The sequence below is a fragment of the Ceratotherium simum genome, chromosome 15 (genome assembly GCF_057802395.1).
Source record: "Ceratotherium simum simum isolate JZ-2026a chromosome 15, ASM5780239v1, whole genome shotgun sequence".
Taxonomy (NCBI): domain Eukaryota; kingdom Metazoa; phylum Chordata; class Mammalia; order Perissodactyla; family Rhinocerotidae; genus Ceratotherium; species Ceratotherium simum.
In genome coordinates, this window is record NC_141914.1 from 2,892,067 (window position 1) to 2,915,597 (window position 23,531).

The following is a 23,531-nucleotide window of genomic DNA, read 5'->3' on the forward strand; positions in this document are numbered from 1 at the left end:
CTGAAATGAAAATACAGAAGAGAAACAGGATGGCTGGTAGCTGGGAGAGATGATCAGTTTAATTTCGGTCATGTTACATTGGAGATTCCTATGTAACATGCAGTGAAAATATCCAGACAGCAATTAAAAACACAAATGTGAAGCTCAGCGGAAAAATCTTGACTAAAATTAAAGATCTGGGAGTCAGTAGCATAAAGGTAGTTTTTAAACCCAAACCATGATATTTCCTAGGAAGAACTTTTAGAGAAAGAAAAGGAGTTGAGCAAGGTTGTAACTCTACGTGTTACCAACCTGAGGAAGCAGCACAGATGGTGTCTCCAAAGGTAAATAAGATTGAATGGTCCAGGAGGAGCAAGGACGGACAGGAGAATGTGGCATCCCAGACCTAAGAGAACAGAGCGATTCAGGCGGGAGCTAAGGAACAATTGTATGAAGTGCAGCTGAGAAATTCTGAAAGACAGACTGGAAAGCATGGATGGCATTTAGCAGTTAAGAGGTCTTCCGTGATCTCAACAAGAGCACTTTTAATGGATTGATCCCAGGTAGAAGCCAGATGCAGAGGGCAAAATGAGAATGAAAGATAAATGGGAATTGGTAGGTGGAGACCATTTTTTAGGGAGAAATGGGTGAGATGGCAAAGCCAGAGATAAATCAGATGCCAGTAGACAAAAAGAAAAATCAAAGGAATTTTTTAAGGTAGGAATATGATTGAGACAATTTTTACACTGAGGAATGGGGAATTTAAAAAAATAAACTGGTAAGCCAAAATATCTCAGGAGATAGGAAGGTACAACATCAAGGACCTTGGTAGAGAATTGACTGAGTAGCAGAAGCCTCCACGTCTTCCAAGACGGAAGGGACTGTGTGCCATGGACCTAGAGAGATTTATGTGGAACAAGCATTAAACTGAAGGAAATGATACCTGATGTTGCATTTCTATGTGAAGTGGGAGGAAAGTTTATGTGGGAGTTTGAGAACAAACCTTCATTTAAGGTGAATGTTTAGAATACTTGCTGAAGTTAAAAAGAAAAGAAGCTAATCAGAAAAAACAGCAGGACCACCAGGAGCAGGTTCTACTCCAGGAACAGGTTGTCTGGGACCCAGCAATGGCAGCCAGCTAAAACTATTTCTCAAGATTTTTAATGATATGCAACCTAAGTGACCAGGGGAAGGATCTTCTGGGCTGCTAGCTTGATAATTTTTACTAGCTACGTGCACTCTTCCTCCACTCCTGCTAGACGCTGTCGTTGGTCCTGGAGAAAGTAAAATAATTGACTAGTCATGCTGACATCCAGCTGATGTGGAGAACATGATGTGTTTTGGCAGTGGTGTGCATGCTTCCACGATTTTCTGCAGGAATACTTGACTCCCCAAATGTGAGAATGGAGGTAACGGCGGCTATTGTGTGTGGAGCAGGCACGACAGAAAAATGAGGATTCTAAAGGGGAGTTGGGTGGCTGTGGAGGAATCTCTCAGGGAGGCAGCTGGTGAATCCTGGCTGGATAAAGAAGGAAATAGAGGCTGATAGGCTGGGAATAACTAGAAATTCTATGGGCTGGGAGTCTTCATTATGTGAAAGAGGAGGTATAGTTGTGAATGAGGGTGAGAGCTCAAGGAGCAGAAGAATGTGGCAGTGGTTTGTCAGAGCCAGATCGTTCCAGCTTGCAAGAGACAATTAGGAAATAGCCAGGAATTTAGGGAACTGGTGGTTAAACTGTTAGTAGCTTGAAGCTGACCACGATGGGAGTATTTACACCACAGAAATTGGCAAATGCTACAAAGCCAGGCTTGTTTGTTTTGTTTTTCTCCAGAGGACCAGTTTACCAACACAATAGATTGATACTTAAGATTTCTGTCATCCCTCATTTTAGGGATGACAATTTCAGGTGTGGACCTAGGAGTCAGTGGCTAAAGTAAAAATGAAGATGGATATCTTTAATTAACTAAGGTAGATAACATTTATGTGTGCTTTCTATGAGTCGGGCATTGTTCCAATCCCGTGTGTTAACTCACCTAGTGCTTACAACATCATGAAAAGGTGTTACTATTATCTCCATTTTACCAATACGGAAACTGAGGCAAAGCAAATGAGGTGATTTGCTCAAACAGCTGATAACTCATTCTTTCATGTTTTTGCACAGATATGTGTTGACAGACTATAGTAGACCAGGTACTGCTCTGGAGTTTGGAATACAGAAATGAACAAAACAGAAATAAAAAAAATCTAGTGGGAGGAGAAATAAAGAATTCGGCAAAATATCTGGTACATCAGATAGGGGAGAAAGACAAAGCAGGGGAAGTGGAAGGGGTGAGCTTAGGTTTCACACTAAATGGAGTGGACAGGGAGGGTCTCACAGAAGAGTGGCATGTAAGTAAAGATGGAAGAAGGTGAGGGAGCAAACCAGGTGGATATCTGGTGGAAAATATTCCAAAGACTAAGAATAGCAAGTGCCAATGCCCCTAGGTGGGAGCATTTCATACCCACAGAACTGCAAATTAAGTCTTTATGCCTGTTTTCCCTAGGACGGTGCTGATTCATGCCTATTGTCTCTTCATCATTATTAATAGGGACCCTTTTCTTCTGCAGTTAGGATAATGAAATCTACAGTCACCCTATCATTATGGCTAGAAGAGGGTATGTAGAGGGGTAGAAGATGAAGTCAGAGTCAATGGAGGCAGAAAGGGGCTCAGATCTGGGAGAGAAATGGTTCTCAACCTTGGCTGCACGTTGTAATCACTTAATTTAGAGAGCTTTTAACAATCCCAAGTTCCAGGCTGCACTCCAGACGAATTAGATCAGAATCACTTGGGGTGGAACACAAGCATCAATATTTGTCCAAAGTTTCCCCAGACGAGTCTAATGTGCAGCCTCGCTGTAAAACCCCTGAAGTGGGGTCTTGAGGCCGTGGTGGTGACTTTGAGCTTCCTCTGGGTGATATGGGAAGCCTCTGCAGGTTTGAAGTAGAGGCATGACTTAATCCGACTGTATTTTAAAATGGTCGCTCTGGGTGCCGTACTGTGGAGAGACTATAGTGAGGTACAGATGGATGCAGGAAATTTGGAGGCTTTTGCAATAATCCAAGTAAGGAGGTGACGGTGGCTTACATGAGGATGGTTGCAGTTGAGTTGATGGAAGATAGTAGATTCTGTGCTGTATTTTGAAAGCAGAGCCAATAGGATTTGCTGGTGGATTGGATAAAGGTATAAGTGAGAGAGAAGATTCAAGGACAGCTGTCATCTACCAAATAAGGTCAATAATAGGCAATAACTACCTCCTACAGTTACTGTGAGTATTATAGTATTAAATGGCTAACAGGCCTAAAACTCCTAGAATAGTGTCTGGCATATGTTAAGGTCTCCATAATGTTATTTACTATTATTATAATATATTTCAGAAGATGTCACTAAGAGTTTTAAAATTGTTTTTCTGTTACTTCCTGGTCTGTTTTTTGTAGTGGCTAAAAATAGTTTTAATTTGCACCATTTAAAAAAAATCTAGCTATACCTCATGAATATGAGTATTTAAATAATACATATAAGTGCATATCAGCATTTTAAAAGCAATGTGAGTCATTTGAAGAGTTTCCTTGAACAAATGCAAAGCAAATATTAATTTAAAAAATTAAAGGGATCTTTTAAATATTTATGTACTCAAATTATAAATCTAGTAAAGATGGCATTTTACCTTATGCTAGTTATATATTAATAATGAGACCTGTATTTTATTAGCACATTTTTCCTGTAAATTGCGTTGTGTGGCATTATATTTGTGCTGGGGTATAAGAGCAAAATTAATCTACACCATATTCATTTTATATGCAACAGTGAAAAACAGTGGAGTTGTATTTATCCACCAATACCTGTTTTTAAGCCGTGAAAGTTATTGGTTGAATTATATCCCCTTAATTACATTTTTTCAGGAAAAAAATGTGAAACTTCATGTAGATGAATACTATTATTTATCACACCTGTGCCAGCTTAATGCCAAATACTGTTCTAAAAGTAATGTGACAGTAAACATCCAAGTATATGAAACAACAGTGTATTTGCAACCAAGCATATGGAAGGCTGAACTTTTTCTTTTTAAATTAGGAGTTAGAGCATCAACTTCCAATAGCTTGAATTTCTCTCTTTAAACATTTTAGTACGGTAAATGCGTAGTTTCATTTGTAGTACCCTAGTACCATGAGACAGTATTTTATAATTTTCCTTACTAGTTCTCCGTTTGCATATAGGACTTTGTATTGATCTTTTCTAATGGTGTGTCATTTATGATTATAGTGACTTGTAGAGAAATGCCATGCATTTTCCTGAACTCCTCTATGGTCATTGCTACTCCTCCATTTGGACCATACAGGACATTTTAGATTCACAGAACTAAATATTAGACTCGAAACTTGTGGTTCTCAACCATGCCTGCAAATCAGAATCACCATCCTAGAGAGATTTTACAAAATACACTTGCAGACCCAAGCAGATATATCTGGTAAAAACTTTCCCGGGTAATTCTGACGCACTCTAATGGCACCTCATCAAGACATTGGCACTCTGTGACGCCCTAGCCCAGAAGACCACCAAACCAGTTTACGTTTTCTTGGCCTTCTTGAAGTGCAGCACATACTAGCTAGTGGAGATTACCTTCACACAAACCTAAGCAAAAAAAAATCAAATTCAGTGTAAGCTTTGTTAGCTCAGCCTATATTATATTCAGATTCATTGTAAGTTCTTAAAATGTAATTCTGAAATCCAGCTGCCATGTTTCACAAATCCATATCTACTTTCCTTCCTAGATTTTTTAGGTATATTAGAAATGACATTTTATTTTCCTTATGATTGAAATTTCTGATTCCACTCTTGGTGGCCTCTCTCCTCTGTAACTAAAAATATAACTGCCCAACTTAAGTTCAGATCCGTGATGACTGCAAAAGAAAAAGCCTTGAAGGATTTAGTAAATATCCTACGGGTTATATAATAAGATTTTCAGCTGGGGAGGCCACAAGCACCAAGACCAGTGAAAAGGAGATATTGACTCCTATTTGTTCAATGGTTATTTTAAAACAAGAATGATTTGGTCTTTTCAAATCTATAAATAAGTTTAGCCATTTCTTTTTCAAATTCAGGAGCATTTTCAAAAGTCATAGAATGGGTCAACTTTCTGATTTAGAAACATATAAAAACTGAATTTTAGCTTGAAGCTTAAGTTATGGAAGTAATCCTCCAAGGACTGTTTTCTGCAAAGTCACTTATAAATCAATTGTTCAGAACTGAGAATGCATTTTCCCGTAAATATTTCTTTTAAAGATATTGTTTGAGTCCCCAGGCAGATCCATAAAAGCCTCTTTAACACAGACTACAGCTAAAGGATGTAACTTCCAATACAGAAGGGAGGCAGGAGTTTCCTTCAAAAAGAAGAGTGTGTTTTCCTCCCCTGTACATGACTTGCCTTGGGCAACATTTTTTTTAAACGCCATTTTCTGTAGCATCCACTTCTTTCTTCATATTCTCTTCCCAGGTCCTCCAATATTCAACTTTTACTGTTTTAAATCCCGTGTGATGGCACACCTCCCCATCCCTCTTATCCCCAGGCCATGCCTTGTTCCACCCCCTAGCATCACCTGTAACCTGGACCTCACCCCACCCTAATCTAAGCTCTCATTCTCTCATTGCCACAGACCCCAGCTGGATATAAGGTTAGACTAATTCATACTAGTATGTGATTCTCAAATACTATTTTAATTTCAATTTTAATTCCTCCAGATGATTTTGCATCTTTTATGTGAATTTGTAAACCCAAATAGAATTTCCTTATTTTTATTTTATTGTGGTAATAACACTTAACATGAGATCTACTCTCCTAACAAATTTTTAAATGGACAGTACATTATTGTGACTATAGATACAATGTCATACAGCAGATCTCGGGAGCTTATTCTTCGTGCTTGACTGAAACAAGTTGATTAGCAACTCCCCATATCCCCCTCCCCCAGCCCCTAGAAACGACCATTCCACCCTTTGATTCTATGAATGTGGCCCATATAGAATTTTAATAGTGGAGTTTCAGGTAGCAAAACAAAAAGAAGTGAAAACGTGCCGAAAGTATGGATGAGGATATTTTTGGACCGAGGGACAATTAGGAACCCAGAGATCAGCTCCTCCCTGTTGTTGTGGCTCTTCATAGATTCTCATCTTTTGTCCCTTATGAACCCATTGCATTTCTGACAACATCCAGTTTTCTCAGAATGGTGTCTAGCAATACAGAAGTAGGGGGACAAGAGGCTTACAAAGTGTCCACTGACCGTATACCTCCATCTCTTGTAAATTGCTTAGTAAGGTGCATTTCCTACACAGCCATTTCATAGCTCAAGTCAGCATTTTGGAAGTAATCATTTTACAAGGCTTCAGCTAACCCTTCCATTTTTGTCATTCTGTTTTGAAAGGCTGGCGCCATTTCTTATAACTCGTGGGTGGTGAACCAAAAAACCTTTTGACGTACATATGAACCCAAATTTTGTTACTTCTTTTTGGAGCATAAACTATCACTATGCGATAGTGTTTATTGCACCAGATTTGTGAAGAATCTTTGGAAGTTGATTTATTTATTGTTGGTAACCAAGACACCGCATAGTGAATTTGATTCTTTGTAAATGTTTCTTAAATGATAATGTGCAGTTTTTATTAATTCTACTCAAGAATAGCAGCTTATCATCTTCTGGATGTAGTATTGTTTATCACACATGTTTAACATTTTCAGGGCGCTGAATCACTATAATTATTTATTCTATACAAAGGAGTATTGCACATTTTTCAACACAAAGTTTGAGAACAATGATTTATATTGTAGACCAGTAATGATTGTGGTGGAATATATGGAGAATGGATCCCTAGATTCCTTTTTGCTGGAGAGACGTTCTTTTCTGATGGCATTTAAATAAGCTATTGTGTGTTCTAGATTTAATTCATTTATCATAAATTAATTTTTGCATAATGTTATTCATACTTATCATTTACTTACGATTTTCTCAGAGAATTTCTTTTCATTAATCTGACTTTCAATGAAAAATACTTCAAGAAAATATCCTACTACTGACTAAAAGCTTGAAGTACTTCACTCCATTAAGAGAAAAATAAATAAACGCAGCTCAGTTCAATCCACTGAATATCTGTTGAATATCTACTGTATGCCGGGTATGGTGCCAGGCCATGAGATTTCAAAGATGAACGAGACAAGGTATACTCATTGCCCTAAGTGAGATCATGATCAAGCCAGCAGGAGAGACAGACACAGTCACATATGGTTTTAGCTAGTGTTTGTGTAGACTGGATGGTCTGAGAGCAAGAAAGAGAGAAACTCAGTCCAGCTTTATTCCTCCACTTGCCTGGCCAGTCTGCCTCCTCCCAATCTATTGCAGGTCCTGCTGGCTGTGCCTGTAAAATGGATCTCAAACTTGACTCAAGCCACCAGTTTCTCTCTCCTGTGTTATTCTAATAGCTTCCAAGTTGATCTCTCTGCTTCCACTCTCCATACACAAGTCAGAGTATATCACCCCCCATTAAAATTCTTCTCTAGCTTCTCATTACTTTCAGAATAGATTTCAGACTCTTCACCATGGTGTACAGGCCTACCTGACTTTGCCTCTGCCTGCTTCTCCAGTCTCGCTCTCACTCAACAAGCTCCAGCCTCACTGGCTTTCATTCCTCAGGCGTGCCAAGCTATTCCTGACTGAAGCCACTTGTACATGCTGGAAACTGTTCACAGGCTCCATCATGTCATTCTCTTTCTTATCACTCCATTTTCTTTATTTTATGGTTCCTTGTTATTTAAAAGTATCTCATTTAGTTTTTACCTATTTACTTTCTGTCTCTCTGTCTCCGATTAAATGTGGGTACAACTGGAGCAGGCACCTTTCTCTTGTGCTTCCCAGCTTGACTCCAGCAAGTAGAGCCATGACTGCCCGTAGTAGGTGCTCAATGAGCATTGTTTGAAAGAGTGAACATGGGGATTCAGTGAGGACCTCCTAGAAGAGATGATACTTATCATGAAAAACTCAGGTGACAGAAGACTAGAAGGGCATTCTTGGAAGAGGGAACTGCATGAGCACAGCACATTAGACATGAAATAACGTGTTGTAGGGGAGAATTAAACACAAAAATATTGAATCAGAATAAGGATGTGAGACTAGAGATAGAAGCAAGGGTCATGGCTTTGTATTGAACACTGCACTGTATTGTGTCACTGAAGGTCACTGAAGGGTTTTAAGCAAATGAGGGACAGGGTGATATTTGTGTTTTCATATAATTTGAACATATTTACTTTAAAAAGTGTTGTTAGACAGTAATGTGATGAGTTCAGGACAGCATAGCATTCAAATCCTACATTTGTGATAAGCACAGGCTCAGTACTTTAGCTCAGCCTAAAATGAATAGACAGCTTAAAGTGAGAGGCTTAAAGTGTCCGTGGGGCACAACCCACAAGGCAGGGCCTTGAAAACCACTGTCAAGAGCTTGCATTGCTGTGGAGACAGTGTGACGTGCCAGTGACTGCCCAGATCTGGTGGATGTGCTCTGGGGTCCGAGAGAGGGTCTGGTGGAGCTCAGAGCAGACAGTAGTATGTGTAGTTTGCAGAAACCTGCTTCCAATCAGCTTCACCCTCTGTCACCGAGAGGTTAAGCTCCATGTTTCTCAGCAGTCAGGTTGAGAGAGAGAAGAAGAGTGAAGACAAACTGAATTCCAGCTACTAAGCTCTGAGATGCAGTGTGTAAATATGCCACATTCGCTCTCTTTATTTGAATCTGCCTTCCTGAGAAAAAGCCATATGTCATAAAAAAATTCATAGTTTCTTTTTGATTAATCTCTAGTAGGAAGCCCAAAGATATTAAATCTTAGTGCTCTCACATTTTTCTCCTCCCCTCATAAACAATTCAATTCAATTCGAATTAATATTTATCGAGCACTGACACAGGCATGGCAGGATAGTGGGGGTGCGATAGAACTGCTGCTTGAAAGGGAGAAAACCCACGTCCTACCTGAGAAAAGAAAACACTCTCCTCTACACAAGACAACAGGAGTAATAGAGCAGTAGGAATCAGTGCACTACAAGATGGTATCAAAGGCTGTTTCATTCAGTCGCCATCTATTAACCATCCACCATATTCAAGAAAACCAGTACGTCCTAACCCACACTTGAGGAGGCTGTGTCAACAAGGACTAGAAAAAGAGATATAGGTTTTACTTTAACGAGAGAGTTGCATCATTTGTAGAGAAATAGATGTGAGCCATATCTCATGTATGAATAAATAGGGCTATTCCTCTCAACCAGACATAGAAAAATAGATCCTCATTTGTTGGTTTATCTGGAGTGTTCTTGTTTGTTTGTTTGTTTTCGGTTTAATGGTATCAGAGCTCTTTTATACCTTGTTGTATTAAGCCAAATTATGCTGCCCAGACTAGCCCAGACTAGATCATTATGGCAAAATTTGAGCCAACTCTCTTTTGGACAACTCTAATTAATAAGAATACAGGCTCTGGAGCTAAACTGCCTGGATTCAAATCCTGACTCCACCATTTACTGGGTTATTAAATCTCTCTGTCCTTTAGTTTGATCTATTAGATGGAGATAACACTACACTTATATCACAGAGTTGTTGCAAGGAGTAAGTGAGATAGTACCTGTAAAGAGCTTATAACTGTGACTGGTTTGTAGCATTTAAGAAATGTTAGCTACTTTTTTCTCTAGAATAATGTGACAGCAATTGAGGTATGAGTTCCCAAAAGAATATAGAAATGTTTCTGGAGCTTCTCTTTCATCAAGCTCACATTTTATAAAGAGAAGATAGGTAGATGATAGATAGGTGATAGATAGATAGATAGATAGATAGATAGATAGATAGATAGATAGATGATAGATAGACAGACAGGCAGATAGACAGATATAGAGATTATCACAGGTTAGGTTCCCTGGGAAGCAGACTCTTAAAAGGAGATTTGCATGAAGGAACTGGGGAAAACTCTCAGGATCAACTCCCTTGTTCCTGTAGCTTCTGGAGTTTTGGAAGCTGATAGTTCTTAGCTGATTCCCTCTCTGGGAAATACTCTTGGCTAGAGAAAGCCATCTCACCCAAGACCATGACACCTTTGGAGGGGCAGCCTGCATCCAATTGATTGATTGATGTGGGAGTACAAGGGCCCAGCCCCTTTTCCTCAGTTTGGACCCACTCTGAAGAGTTATCCCAGATCCAGAACATTCCATGGGATATACCAAGGCCTTTGTTGTGAATCACTGTACTTTAACTTTTCCTGCTGCCCAGTCCTGCTTTTTTCTGCCCACCACAGATGTTGATCCTGAGAGTGCTTCATGAATAATTAACATTTAATGAAATTAATGTTTCACTGCTTCACCAATTACATTCTTACACGAAGCTTCCTTTTTTCTTTTTGAGTTTATGTGGCAGAGAAGAATATGAAAATACTAGTCCAGTTTGGTTTGGTGCTATTACCTTGTTTTGTGTTAAGGCTCCTGCAGTTTTACCCACCAGAATTTTGAACCATTAGTACAAATGTCAACATAGTGAAAAAAGGCAGATGCACATCTTAGTGCAATTATAAAACTAGTTTTGAAGTCAAGGACTCCTGAGAAGGCCTTGGCCGTGTCAATAAGAATAAATATACTACATTGTATAGTCCCATGAAAGAAGACAGAAAAAGTAGTTAATTTTCTTTTTGAACAACAAAATCTCATTTTTTAATGATGCCACTTATCATTATTAGAAACGGGATTGCTATGTTGCTGATATGAAAGCAATTAGTTCAAATCTCTTCAAATGTTGGTAATAAGACTAGTTAAAATCATTTAAAAATAACTGGCATGAAATAGAAGAGGAGGGAACACTGCCAAACTCATTTTACAAGGCCAGCAATACCTTGATAACAAAGCCTGACAAGGACACTATAAGAAAAGAAAACAACAGGCCAATGTCCCTAATGAACATAGATGCAAAAATCCCAACAAAATATTTGCAAATCAAATTCAACAATACATTAAAAGGATCATAGACCATGATCAAGTGGGAGTTATTCCAGGGATACAAGTTTGGTTCAACATCCACAAATCAATCAATGTGATACACCACATTAACAAAACGAGGAATAAAAACCACATGATCATCTCAATAGATGCAGAAAAAGCATTTGACAAAATTTAACATCCATTTATGATACAAACTCTCAACAAAATGGGTATAGAAGGAATGTACCTCAAAATAATAAAAGCCGTATATGACAAGCTCACAGCTAACATCATACTAAACAGTAAAAATCTGAAAGCTTTTTTGTCTAAGATTATGGACAAGAAAAGAATGCCCACTCTTGCCACTTTTATTCAACATATTATTGGAAGTTCTAGCCACAGCGATTAGGGAAGAAAAATAAATAAAAGGCATCTAAATCAGAAAGGAAGAAGTAAAACTATCTCTATTTCTAGATAACATGATATTACATATAGAAAACCCAAAAGACACGCCAAAAAACTGTTAGAACTAATAAACGAATTCAGCAGAGTTGCAGCATACAAAATCAATATACAAAAACAGTTGCATTTCCATACCCTAACAATGAACTGTCAGAAAAAGAAATGAAGAAAACAATCTCATTTTAATTTTATCAAAAAATAAAATAAAATACTTAGGAATAAATTTACCCAAGGAGGTTAAAGATCTGTACACTGAAAACTGTAAGACATTGATGTGAAAAACTGAAGAGGATACAAATAATGGAAAGATAGTCTGTGCTCATGGATTGGAAGAATTAATATCATTAAAATGTCCATACCACCCAAAGCAATCTACAAATTCAATGCAATCCCTATCAAAATTCCAAGGGCATTTTTCACAGAAAGAGAAAGAGCAATCCTAAAATTTGTATAGGACCACAAAAGACCCCAAATATCCAAAGCAATCTTGAGAGACAAGAACAAAGCTGGAGGTATCACACTTCATGATTTCAAACTCTATTACAAAGCAATAGTAATCAGAGTAAACAATATGGTATTGGCATAATCAAAAAAAGAAGTAATCAAAGTAAACAGTATGGTATTGGCATAAAAACAGATGCGTAGTTCAATGGAACAGAATAGAGAACTCAGAAATAAACCCACACATATATGGTCAATTATTTTAAGAAAAAAGAGCCAAGAATATACAATGGGGAAAGGATAGTCTCTTCAATAAATTATACGGGGAAAACTGGACAGCCACATGCAAAAGAGTGAAAGTGGACACCTATCTTACACCATACAAAAAATGAACTCAATATGGATTAAAAACGTGAACATAAGACCTGAAACTAAAACTCCTAGAAAAAAACATAGAGGATAAGCTCCTTGACATTGGTCTTGGCAATGATTTTTTGGATTTGACAACAAAAGCAAAGACAACAAAAGCAAAAATAAACAAGTGGGACTACATCAAACTAAAAACCTTCTGCACAGCGAAGGAAACCATCAACAAAATGAAAAGGCAACCTATGGAACTGGAGAAAACACTTGAAAACCACGTGTTTGATAAAGGGTTAATATCCAAAATATACAGAGAACTCATACAATTCTATACCAAAACAACAAATAACCCAATTAAAAAATGGGCAAAGGTGGGGCTGGCCCCGTGCATAGCAGTTAAGTGCGTGTGCTCTACTTCGGCGGCCCGAGGGTTCACAGGTTCAGATCCCCAGCGCACACCAACACACCGCTTGTCAGGCCATGCTGTGGCGACGTCCCATATAAAGCAGAGGAAGATGGGCACAGATGGTAGCCCAGGGCCAGTCTTCCTAGGCAAAAAAAGAGGAGGATTGGCGTCGGATGTTAGCCCACAGCTGATCTTCCTCACACACACAAAAAAAAAAATGGGCAAAGAGGCCAGCCCTGTGAGAATGGCTGTTATCAAAAAGATGCATAAAAATGCTGGCAAGGATGTGGAGAAAAGGGAACTGTTATGCACTGTTGGTGGAAGTGTAAACTGATAGAGCCACTATGGAAAACAGTATGGAGGTTCCTCAAGAAGTTAAAAATAGAAGGTATCCCTTATATGTGAAATCTAAAAAAAAATGTCAGTCATAGAAACAGAGAGTAGAAAAGTAGTTGCTGGGGGCATGGGGGCGGGGAGGAATAGGGAGAGGCTGGTAAAAGGGTACAAACTTTCAGTTATACGATGAATAAGTTCTGTGGGTCTAATGTGTAACATGGTGACTATGGTTGATAAAACTGTATCATGTACTGAAATTTTTTAAGAGAGTAGAACTTAAATGTTCTCACCAAATAAAAGGTAAATATATAACCAAAATAATCTTTCATGATAGCCAAAAAGTAGAAGTAACTCTAATGTCTGTCAACTGAAGAGTGGATAAACAAAATGAGTAGAATATTATTTATCAGTAAAAATAATAAAATACTGATACATGCTATAACACGAATGAACCTTGAAAATATTATACTAAGTGAAAGAAGACAGTCACAAAAGATCACATATTGTATGATTCCATCTATATGAAATACCAAGGGTAGAAAGTTGATTAGTAGTTGTGTAGGGCTGATTAGGGGGTGTTAGGGGAAATGGGGAGTGACTTCTAGTGAGTATAAGCTTTCTTTAGGGAAGAGAGTTTATTTGGGGAATGATGAAAAAGTTCTAAAATTGATTATGGTGATGGTTACACAAATCTGTGAATACACTAAAATGATTACATTATATACTTTAAAAGGATGAATTGTATGGAATGTGAATTATATCTCAATAAAGCTGTTACAAATATCTTGGAACAAAATAGTAGCAAATCAAAGCCAACATTGTATAGAAGAATTATACCCCACAGCCAAGTGAGATTTACCGTGGTATGCAAGACTAGTTCAACTTGCAAAAATCATTTGTCATTCATCACATCAAATAGCTAAAAAGTAAAAATCACATGATCATATCAATAGATGAAGAAAAAGCATTTGACAAAATCCAACACCGATTCATGATAAAAACTCTCGGTAAATTAGGGATAGAGTGGAACTTCCTAAATTTGATAAAGACTATCTACAAAAAGTCTACAGCTAACACCATACTTAATGGTAAGAAACTTGAAGCTGTCCCCCTAAGATCAGGTGCAAGGCAAGGATGTCCACTCTCACCACTCATTTTCAGTATCATACTGGAAGTACTAGCTAATGCAGTAAGACAAGAAACAGGAGGGGGGAACATACAAATTGGGAAGGAAAAAGAAAACTGTCTTTATTTGCAGATGACATGCTTTGTATGTGGAAAATCTGAAAGAATTGACCAAAAAAACTAGACGATAAGCAATTAAAGCAATGTTGCATGATACAAAGTTAACATACGGAAGTCAGTTGCTTTCCTATATACGAGCAATGATCAAGTGAAATTTGAAATTAAAAACACAATACCATTTACATTAGTACCCCCCAAAAATGAAATACTTAAGTATAAATCTGACAAAATATGCACAAGATCTATATCAGGAAAACAACAAAACTCTAAGAAATGAAATCAAAGAAGAACTAAATAAATGGAGAGATATTCCATGTTCATAGATTGGAAGACTCAATATTATTCCCAACTTGATCTGTAATTTGAATGCAATCCCAATCAAAATCTCAGTAAGTTATTTTGTGGTTATCAACAAACTGATTTTAACGTTTATATGTAGTGGCAAAAGAGCCAGAACAGCTAACAGTGTTGAAGGCGAAGAACAAAGTTGGAGGACTGACTGCGCCTGACTTCAAGACTTATCATAAAGCTACAGTAGTCAAGACAGTGTGGTGTGGGTGGAAGAACAGACAAATAGATCAGTGGAACAGAACAGAGAGCCTATAATAAACATAGTCAGCTGATCTTTGACAAAGAAGCAAAGGCAATATTGTGGAGCAAAGTCTTTTCAACAAATGGTGCTGGAACAACTGGACATCCACATGCAAAAAAATGAATTTAGTCACAGACAGACCTTCCACCCTTCACAAAATTAACTCAGAATGGACCACAGACCTAAATGTAAAATGCAAGGCTATAAAACTCCTAGAAGATAAACAGGAGGAAACCTAGGTGACCTTGGGTATGGCAATGACTTTCTAGATACAACACCAAAGGCACAATCAATGAGAGAAATAATTGATAAGCAGGACTTCATTAAAATTAAAAACTTGTGCTCTATAAAAGATGATGTCAAGAGAATGAGAAGACAAGCCACAGAGTGGGAGAAAATATTTGCAAAAGACACATCTGGTAAAGAACTGTTATCCACAACATACAAAGAGCTCTTAAAATTCAACAATAAGAGAACAACCTACTTAAAAAATCAGCCAAAGACCTTAACAGACACCTCACAAAAGAAGATATACAGATGGAAAATAAGCTCCACTTCATATATCAGGGAAATACAAATTAAGACAATGAGACACCATTATGCACCTATTAGAATGACTAAAATCAGTAACCCTGACACCATCAAATGCTGACAAGGATGTGGAGCACCAGGAACTCTCATTCATTGCTGGTGGGAATGCAAAATGGTACAGCCACTTTGGAAGACAGTTTGGCAGTTTCTCACAAAACTAAACATAATCTTACCATACAATTCAGCTATCACCCTCCTTGGTATTTACCCAAAGGAGTTGAAAACTTATGTCCACAGAAAAACCTGCAGCTATAAACTGCTATAAATGTGCTATAAACATACATGTTTATAGCAGCTTTATTCATAATTGCCAAAACTTGCAAGCAACCAAGATGTCCTTCAGTAGGTGAATGGATAAATAAAGTGTGGTACATCCAAACAACGGAATATGATTCAGCACTAAAAAGAAATGAGCTATAAAGCCATGAAAAAACATGGAAGAACCTTACATCTATATGACTGAGTTAAAGAAGCCAATCTGAAAAAGCTACATACTGTGTGATTCCAATTATACGACATTCTGAAAAAGACAAAACTACGGAGACAGTAAAATGATAAGGGGTTCCCAGGGGTTGGGGGGTAGTGGTGAATAGGTAGAGCACAGAGAATATTTAGGGGAGTGAAAATCCTCTGTATACTATAATCGTGGGTACATATCATTATACATTTGTCCAAATGCAAAGAATGTACAGCACCAACAGTGAACCCTGGTGTAAACCATCAAATTTGGGTGATTATGATGTGTCAATGTAGGTTCATCAGTTGTAACAAATGTACCACTCTAGGGTACGCAGGGGAGGCCATGCATGTGTAGGGGCAGAGAGTATATGGGAAACCCCTGTACCTTCCTCTTAATTTTGCTGAGAACCTAAAAAAAAAAGTCTTTTTTTAAAAAAAGAAATAACTTGGTGCTTTGTGCCACTCTCAGACTAGATAGGAAATTAAATTTCAACCTGGTGTTAAGTAACTATTTCTCTTTATGATGTAGGAGTTTATGTTGCCAATTGATTTTTCAGGAATGTGAGAGAATTTTATCATTCATAATAAAATTATAAGAACTAGATATAATTATACAACAAGGTTTTATTAAATAATAACTACAGTCATGCACCTCATAACAATATTTCGGTCAATGACAGACCACGTATACGACGGTGGTCTCATTAGATTTAGTACCATAGAGCCTAGATAGCAGTAGGCTATACCATCTAGGTTTGTGTAAGTACACTCTATGATGTTCACATGACAACGAAATCGCCTAATGACACATTTCTCAGAACATGTCCCATTGCTAAGCGATACACAACTGTATTATTAAAATAAGTCAGGGGCTGTGCTATTTGTTTTGTGTGTGATTCTCACTACAACTCTAGTCAGATTATTCTATTCTCATTGTACAGATAACGAAACTGAGGCACTCCTTAGTTTCCAGATGGTCCACTAACGTATACTACTCTTCAGAAATTCATTGACAAGAACCGTGATACCAGGAAGCTTCATTTTTTAACAGATAAAAGAACTACCTCTTTAAATGTAGTGTAATCTTGTCTAGGCCAGAAGAGTTTATGCTTTCCATTCTACTCAAAGGCTTTGGGATTCCTAATAGAGGAGAGGTTGGTAGGGTACATGATAGAACAGGCAGATTTCATCTAATAGTGCACTGTCTAAGAAGATGGATTGGAAACATAAAGAGCTAATAACACCAAAGATTTTCTTTGCTGGGTTATCTTTTATACATTAATTATACAGAAGAGCCTGCCTAAATGGATACTCTTGCTGTGGAATGTTTCTTTTAAGAGAGGCTTCTTTTCCTTACTCTGCACTTGAGTTGGGAGATATTATCAGAGAGCTATCAGGGAGATAAGTTGATACAGTAAGACAAAGTTTATTCCGTTTGTAGTATAAGCTTATTCATTTAACTGACCAATGAATCATCATCGTATAGGAGACTGTGTCACTGTGATAGGGGCAATCACCCCTGTAGTTTTAAATCAAATATCCATGAGAACTGCTTCAACTTGGCAAATTTTTAAGATACTCTTGTTTATGCTTCTACCACATTGTGTAGTCTCTTCCTAGATACTCATTTTTAATATCTTTTGTAAATAAATGTTACTTGATGTGTACAACCAACTTGAGAATCTTTCATGTTTCTCTATAACTCCATTAAAGGCAACAATTTCCAAACGACTAAGCAGAATATGCATTATTTTTCAAACTTAAAATATTTTGATTTTCATTTTCTCTAATTTCTAGGGTACTGTTTGTATCTGGTCTTATTTGTGCACATATCTTGCATGAAAGACAACTGGATTTTTTTTTTCCTTTTTGAAAAAAACATGTTTTTCAATGGAGGTGAGGGGACTAGGTAGTCTAGGGGCTGACGGCTACATGCCAGCGCTGTGTCTGCCTCGTTATTCCTATCGCTCCATTTAATCTTCCCAACTGGGAGCTCAAATAATCCTGTTTTCAGTCATTTCCAACAACTTCCTTTCTGTTTGCTCTGTATAGTGAAAGAATGGGAAAATCCAGTCACTTTCTATTTGCGTGTGGGTTTTCTTTCTCCTGCAGCTGTCCTAAACTTGTTTCTTGTTTGTGCAATCAATTTTTCTTTTTCCTGAGTCGTCAGTTTCCAATGTATTCCCAGTTATCACACAGCTTCATCTAGTCCTAGGTTTTCTGCCCACCTGTACAGCTGGTCCAGGGCTCACAACTTTGGAAAGTGAATTCTGTTTTCCTGGTCGTCATTGCTATTACCTTATTTGACTTTAGTTCCCTATTGTTACTTAAAGTTTTGAAGTCATTTTTTTCTGGAAGTTAATTTGGTTGGTTCCCTTCTATCCTTTGTTTGTTCTCCTTCATGACTTGCAGCTAGATTTTCCTTTTCTTTAAATGTCAAACAAATTCTCACATTCCATTATGAACGTAGTCAATGGTTGGCAAACATGATACTTACGTTCTTTGGACCCAATATGCCAAATTCAAGAGTTTTATTTAATACTACACACGTGCGCATGCATGCGCACACACGCACACATGCACACACTGCATTAAAATAAACCAATGTAAGCAACTGTGATTCTCTTTCAGAAACACGACGGCCACTTCACAGTCATCCAGTTGGTCGGTATGCTCCGAGGCATTGCATCAGGAATGAAGTATCTTTCTGATATGGGTTACGTTCATCGGGATCTGGCAGCTAGGAATATATTGGTCAACAGCAACTTAGTGTGCAAAGTGTCTGATTTTGGTCTCTCCCGTGTGCTGGAAGATGACCCAGAAGCTGCTTATACAGCAACTGTAAGTTTACACGTCCTTTTCCAATATACTTATTGTTTTTAATGCTACTAGAGTAATTCTGTTTTTGTTTTCCTAATTTTGTGCTCTCATTTGTCGTTTTTCCAATTTTGCATCATTATTTAATTAAGAAGTATTTGCTTTATGTGAGTGCCTAGTAAAAAAAAAGACCTTAAACTTGGCTGCTTTCTTTCTTCCATTGTACCGCGACTTTACCTTAGCATCCTGCTTGAGGTCCACATCACGACTGCCTTCACCACAAAGTGGGCCTTTGCCTGAGGTATTTTTGATGCTTCAATAACTATCTCCTTTAAATGGGGTTCTGTAGAGGCCAACGGTGCAGCCAGTTAATAAGTCAGTGATGCTGAAGAGCCAGTGGTTATGAAATGACGTTGTTTTTCTCACAGCAAATGTTATGGAATGATCAGATCATACTTAAAAATGAACAATATAGGTTCTCTGAAGATAAGTACACTCTAAACCTTTTTTGGAGTGATACTTTGGGAAAATGTAAGTGGGCATAAAAGGCTAAAACTTGACAACCAAACTAACATGTGTAAATTATATGATCTCAACTTAACCCATGAATAGTTGAAGCATTTCTGAGTGCCCCCAAACCAGTTCATTCCACTGATCTCTTTGGTTATTGTTTCAAGGAGTTCAGTCTCAAAGTCTCTCTTCAGCTATCTTAAAGCTAGTCATTTGTAAAATTATACTATATTCTGTTATTTTTTAAACAAAACCCTTACCATTGACTCATTTGACAGCCAGCTTCAATGAAAAATAAGTCAGTAAAACTATTCAAGATGTTTTTTTCTCTTCTCTTTTTCTAACTTTACACCTTATTTTAAAAGAGGCAAATCCGTTATTTAGTCCCCTTTTATTTCATTTTCTATGAGATGTTTTTCACACTTCACTGTGTTCAATTACTCCAGAATGGGTGCAGTATAATATTATGAATGAAACGTAGTATGCCCTTACCATGTTTGCTTTGTAGAAATGCTCTATATTAGTTTATCAACAATATTTTCACTAATTTCTCCAACAAAGAAATACAGTTCTAAGGAAAATAAATTAATCTCTCAGAGTCTGATATATAAGTCTGATTATATATATATATATATATACACACACACACACACACACTCCTTGGAGAGTGAATAACCAAAAACAAAGGATTCTTGAGAACAGATAAATGACTACACAGAGAGAGGACTAAGAGGACCCAAATACAGTAAAACATACTAAAACCAGTAGAAGTGCAGAGGGCAAGAGTGGACAGTGCAGCATGAGAGGCAGCACCAGTAGTAGCCGATTTTCCTGGTAAGCCCTGCACTGAAATACATCACGCCTTCTCAAAGGACCTTAAGAACTGGTAATGGCATGAAAACCAAGAAATGTGCATTGTGGGTTAAAGTTAGAAGGAGAAAAACGCACCAAAATAGGATCTAGATGAGGACTGGGGCCCTGCCCTTAGGTGCAATTCTGTGAAGAGCTTACCTGGCACTTGGTGAGAGAGATTGGTGAATGATTATGAACCACAGCTAATGATACATATACAATTAGTGATATGTGGTGGACTTAATCTGCATGGAATTTACTGAGTTTGGGTTGTTCTCATTTGATTGCATGGTCTCCTCTCTGGTTATAATTTCTGTGCTAAGAAATTGCTTCCTTTTCTGAATCTGACACACATTCACATGGACGACAGTTTTAGATCCAGTTCCACAGGAGGGACTTTCTCTCATTTGAATATTGCTAAGCAACCAGTCTTAAACTTGCACTGAAAATATTAAGCCTCTTTGCTCTCAGTTATGGAAATGAGGTCCTATTTACCTAAAAAGAGCATTAAAAGATATATTATGGCTCACACTTATCTGTTTTAAGAGATAAGTTTTATTTAAAATATAATGGCAGTTACTGTTCAGATTTTTTTAAATTATGAGTAACTCCTTTTCTTATATTTTAAAGATCAAAACAAAATGGAAAAATCATTTTATCACAAAATCTGCTAAAAATTCAAAGATTCTTTGATTCTGACTTTCAACCATGTTTATTCTGTGTTATCCAAGGCAAATTTTGCTTTTTTCTTTGACGGTTAGCAACAATTCCATATAAGTACTTTCTTAGTTGAAATACAGAGCCTCATTATTGACAATACACACATGATCTGCATAATCACAGTTCTGTTAACATCTTAATTCTGTTTACTTTGCAATCGTAAGACCTCTTCCAAGCTCCAACTCTTAACCTCCCCTATTTTACATAAGATAAGAGAAAAGTCAAATCTCCTGTCAGTCTAAGAAGGCATGGTCCATACCCCATATGGAGATAATTATAGCAAACAGTGGAGCAGCACGAAGGGGAGATATTTGTATGTGTATGCTGAAGTTGGGGGAGATCTGAGCAGACTTCCTCCTTTACCTAATTCAAGTGTTTATAAATTGGTGTGACTTTTTGATGTGAATTTTTAAATCTTGAGACATGTCCAACTTTAACAATAAATATTTTTAGTAAAAGTGAGATAAAATTATTTTAGATCATCCACTATTCTGCCTTTAAGTACTTTCATTTAACATGAGTAATTGAGATTTGCCTGGAGATCAAGCTTAACCGGCTAGTAAAACATACTCAGAATTTTCACTCATTTTTGTCTCTTTTAAATAAATGAGTTACTATAAAAAGTTACACAGAATTTTTTTGAAAAATACTTTCACTTAAAATCATATAATATCCAATGCACTGAATAAAAGCGCTTATACTGAGAAATGTTTCTGATTTCTTGGATTTTGAAAAATAAAACTTTATCCTTTGAAATCTTGCCACAGGATTCTCTGTCCATCAATCAGTGATGGCAGAGTTGACACTGTGCTGAGATACAACATTTGGTAAAATGCATCTTACACTAGGTCTACCCCTACGTGAACCAGGGCCAATCTGAAGAATGACTTTTACTTCAATTGTTCCTTAAGATTTAGGCAAGCTAAATACGGAGGGCGTATGAGAGCTTCAGGCACAAAGGCAGACCCTCAGGTGGAGGAGCAGGAAACCTGTAGCCACCCAAAAGCTATATGTCGTAGCATCAATAGAGTATAAGGCCAGGTTCCAGCACAGAACTCACTGAAAAATTCCAGTAAAGGAAAGACGGTTTCTTCTAGGCAAATGTAAATTCAACAGCCTGAGTATAAAGAAACAAGGTGAGAAAATAGCAGTGTTATCAGAATGCTGTAACGTGAAGATTTAAGTAACTTCTTTTTCAGTAAAAAGGCGGTGAGCAAATAAACCTTAGAAGAATGAAAAACAATAAAATCCTGGCTGGATGAACCAAATTTATCACTAAGAAAGGAGCTATACCATTTGGGGAAAACAACAAAATGATTCTTCACAAAAAAAAAAAAAAAAAAAAAAACAGTTCTTACTAGACGGACACTATGATAGCAGTCAGATGAAATCGGTCAACTCTGTAGACCATTATAAACAGCTGAAGAGGAAGAAGTCCGTGTGGCAGCATTAGGTTTCCTAACTTCAGAGGAAAAAAGTGCCCCTGAACCAGCAAATGTTTGATGGACTAATTCATGAGAGTAAAATTTGACAGTTTTTGTTTACTTTTGTCAATATAAACTTTTTGTAAAGGAAATTCTAATGATCTAATGTATAAAAGCTATATTCTCAGAAATTAGGGTCTCCACACTTTGAGCCCAAATGCCAGCAAGCAAATCCACAACCACAGAGATGAAAGGGCAACAAAGCTTTATACAAAACCAGAGGGAACGTGTGTTGAATGCAAAGCAAGAGTTTTCTTCAATAACCGTTCAAAATAACCGTTCAAGAGGTGAAGGCCGTATGCAGCAGCTTGGGTCACAGGCTGAGAGACCCAAAATCTTAATGGTAGTTGTCCTATGGTGGCATCAGAAGGGGACAAAACTTCCTTGAAATGTGCTACTTGGGTGAATTGACAATGGCAGATCTTGAGCATAAGATGGAAATGGGAATCAACAATACCAGAGGAGGGGCTGGCCCGGTGGTGTAGCCGTTAAGTTCACGCATTCCGCATCAGCCGCCCAGCGTTTGCTGGTTCGGATTCTGGGTGCGGACCTACTCACCACTCCTCAAGCCATGCTGAGGCAGCGTCCCATATAGAAGAGCGACAACTCTACAACTAGGTACTGGGGCTTTGGGGAGAAAAGAAAAAAGAAAAAGAGGAGGATTGGCAACAGATATTAGCTCAGGGCTAATCTTCCTCAAAAAGAAAAAAAAAAAATACCAGAGAAAATTAATATCTAAAGAATCATTTCCTGAAAAGACTCATCTCTGAAGCTTAGGAAGCAATGTTTTGTGATCATTACAGAGCTCTTTGTAATAAAAAAAATGAAAAATACGTGAAGATTATCATACACAGAGGAGGAAAGGACTGAACAAGTGGGTGGCTCCATGGGAAACCTGGAAGATAGAGAGGACTACCAGCTCAGTCACACGCACCGTCAAGAAGCCAAGTCCTGGGGCCTGCCCATGGCTTGGCGGTTAAGTGCACCCGCTCCGCTGCTGGCGGCCTGGGTTCGGATCCCAGGTGCACACTGACGCACCACTTCTCCGGCCATGCTGAGGCCACGTCCCACATACAGCAACTAGAAGGATGTGCAACTATGACGTACAACTATCTACTGGGGCTTTGGGGGAAAAAAAGGAGGAGGATTAGCAATAGATGTTAGCTCAGAGCCGGTCTTCCTCAGCAAAAAGAGGAGGATTAGCACAGATGTTAGCTCAGGGCTGATCTTCCTCCCTCCCCCAAAAAAAG

At 37.9% G+C, this 23,531-nt stretch overlaps 1 protein-coding gene across 1 annotated transcript in view; it reads left to right on the top strand.

The window, feature by feature from the left end:
- EPHA6 (EPH receptor A6) overlaps positions 1 to 23,531 on the top strand; it is a 788,910-nt gene that overhangs the window by 671,803 nt on the left and 93,576 nt on the right. The window contains 1 exon segment of the mRNA XM_087439470.1: positions 18,530 to 18,739. Within this exon segment, the coding sequence (XP_087295596.1) occupies positions 18,530 to 18,739 (210 nt within the window).